Genomic DNA, 2085 nt, shown 5'->3' with positions numbered 1-2085 from the left:
ACTATTTTTTTTTTTTAAAAGAGCCAGAAATAAATGAAACATTTTTAAAAATATGTTCTTTAAATGTTTCCACCAACAACGAGAGAATAAAGCAAACAGAGGAGCTGCAGACGATTCATGCTTTTTGATGCTCAGGAACATTTTTACAGCAGCATGCACACACACACACACACACACACACACACACACACACACACACAGCGAGGCCTCCGGTTCTTCCTTCAAAGTGCTTCTCCGTCGTGGTTCCGTCGGTAGAACTGTTCTCTCTCTGTTTTCCAGTTTTAGAAACAAACTGAAGGAAAAAATGAAATATTTGGTTTTCCGGGACTTTCCTCTGAAGTTCCGATAAAGTTCGGTTTCATTCATGAGTTTCCTTCAGCTTCATGTCTCTGCTGGACCCACCGAACCTCCAGATCCGAACCGGGCTCCGTGGAAGGTCAAAGGTCTCATTAACAGACACGAACCCGCAGCTTGACCCGCGTTCTGCGGTCATGCGGTCCTGCGTGGCGCTCAGTGCACCGCCACCGCGGACTGCAGCGGCTCTGCGGGCCCGGCCGGGCTGCCCTGGCCGGCGGCTGCCTGCGGAGACGTCGGGCTCAGGGAACGCGGGGAGTGGGCCAGGAAGGCCGAGATGTGTGCGGGCAGGCCGGGTGCGGGTTTGATGGGCACCGGGATGGCGGGCAGAGTCTGTCCGCCGTGGCAGAGCGTCTTCAGCGGCATGCCGTAGGCCGAGTAGTCCGCGGGAGCTACGGAGAGGGGCGCCGCGGGGTCCATGACGCCCGGGCCGTACATGTGCGGCCAGGCCGGGCTCAGCTGGTTGTGCAGCGGGTATCCGGCGGCCGGGAAGGCGGCCAGTCCGCCGGGAACCTTGTACTCTCTGGCGATGATGTTCTCGATGGCGAACGGGTGCTTGAAGCCGGACTGCTGCGTGGAGCCCAGGCCGTACCCCGCAGGGACCTGCGGGAGATGCGCGGCGGCGTGCAGCGCGCTCAGCCGCAGCTTGGCCTGCTGATGCAGGAAGTGCGCGGCGTCCTGTGGCTTGCTGGGGCCCAACGGGTCCGGCACCGGCACGCCGCCCACCTTGAAGCGCTTCCGGCGCCGCAGGAAGCTTCCGTTCTCGAACATGTCCCCACAGTTGGGGTGCAGCGCCCAGAAGCTGCCCTTTCCAGGCTGGTCCGGCCGGCGCGGGATCTTGATGAAGCAGTCGTTGAAGGAGAGATTGTGCCGCAGGGAGTTCTGCCAGCGCTGCGTGTTCTCCCGGTAGTAGGGGAAACGCTCCATGATGAACTTGTAGATGTCGCTGAGCGGCAGCATCTTGTCCGGGCAGCTCTGGATGGCCATGGCCGTCAGGGAGATGTAAGAGTAGGGCGGCTTCTGGTCGCTGTACGTGTTTCTGCCGGGCCGCGGCATGGTTCCGAACAGCCCGAATCACTCCAGTCAGAGTCTCTCCAAACTTTCAGCTCCTCACTGGGTCTTTACGCACAGCGACTCGCATGGTCCCGTCTGGGCTGGGAGGGAAACTCTTGAGATAAAGTTCAGGGAAAGTTGGATGAGCAGCAGCGGATGGTCCTCCGGTTCTCCTCCGGCAGGCTGCGGGGCTCCGTGCTCTCTGTGGCCGCTGCTGCGCTGCGCTAGGCGGCCCTGTCCTCCTCCATGTCCCGCTCTGCTCCGCTCGGCTCCCTGCGCGGCTGTCAGCGCTGGCGGCGGAGCGGCTTCATTAATGGGACACTTTTCCACAGTCACGTGACGGCCACACGTAGGAAGGGGGGTGGGTGTGTGTGGGAGCCGTGCACGCTCACGTGGACGCGCTCAGGTTGAGTGGAGGAGCAGCTGGCGGAGCTGCGGCCGGGCAGAGGAGGCTGATGACGGGGAGGATCCGCGCTGCGGGTCGCTGCGGGTCGCTGCGGAGCCTCTCACGCACGGTGTGAGCGTGGGAGCGGCGGGTGCGTGTTTCTGAGTGGGCTGTGGGGCCCCTCCAATTTGCTGTGACAAATAGGTCCGCTGAGAGCCGCCGGAGCCGCTTCCATTTCTTTATCCTCTTCAGCGCTACTGAGGAAGAGGAGGATGAGGAGGAAGGCTCAGGTA

At 61.2% G+C, this 2085-nt stretch overlaps 1 protein-coding gene across 1 annotated transcript; it reads right to left on the bottom strand.

The window, feature by feature from the left end:
* On the bottom strand, positions 1 to 1720 carry LOC106949332 (forkhead box protein B1-like). Its single transcript, XM_015035501.1, has one exon. It carries the CDS (start codon positions 1408 to 1410, stop codon positions 511 to 513), a length of 900 nt encoding a protein of 299 aa, XP_014890987.1. The 5' UTR covers positions 1411 to 1720; the 3' UTR covers positions 1 to 510.
* Between the last annotated feature and the right edge of the window lie 365 nt (positions 1721 to 2085).

Source organism: Poecilia latipinna, unplaced genomic scaffold (genome assembly GCF_001443285.1).
Source record: "Poecilia latipinna isolate Pla-1442-1.1 unplaced genomic scaffold, P_latipinna-1.0 Scaffold336, whole genome shotgun sequence".
In the NCBI taxonomy this organism is placed as follows: Eukaryota; Metazoa; Chordata; class Actinopteri; order Cyprinodontiformes; family Poeciliidae; genus Poecilia; species Poecilia latipinna.
The sequence above is the reverse complement of the archived record's forward strand: the minus strand, read 5'-3'. Positions and strand labels throughout refer to the sequence as shown.

Excerpts from the sequence above, each read along its gene's own strand:
- LOC106949332 (XM_015035501.1), bottom strand. The coding sequence starts at position 1,410 with ATGCCGCGGCCCGGCAGAAACACGTACAGCGACCAGAAGCCGCCCTAC.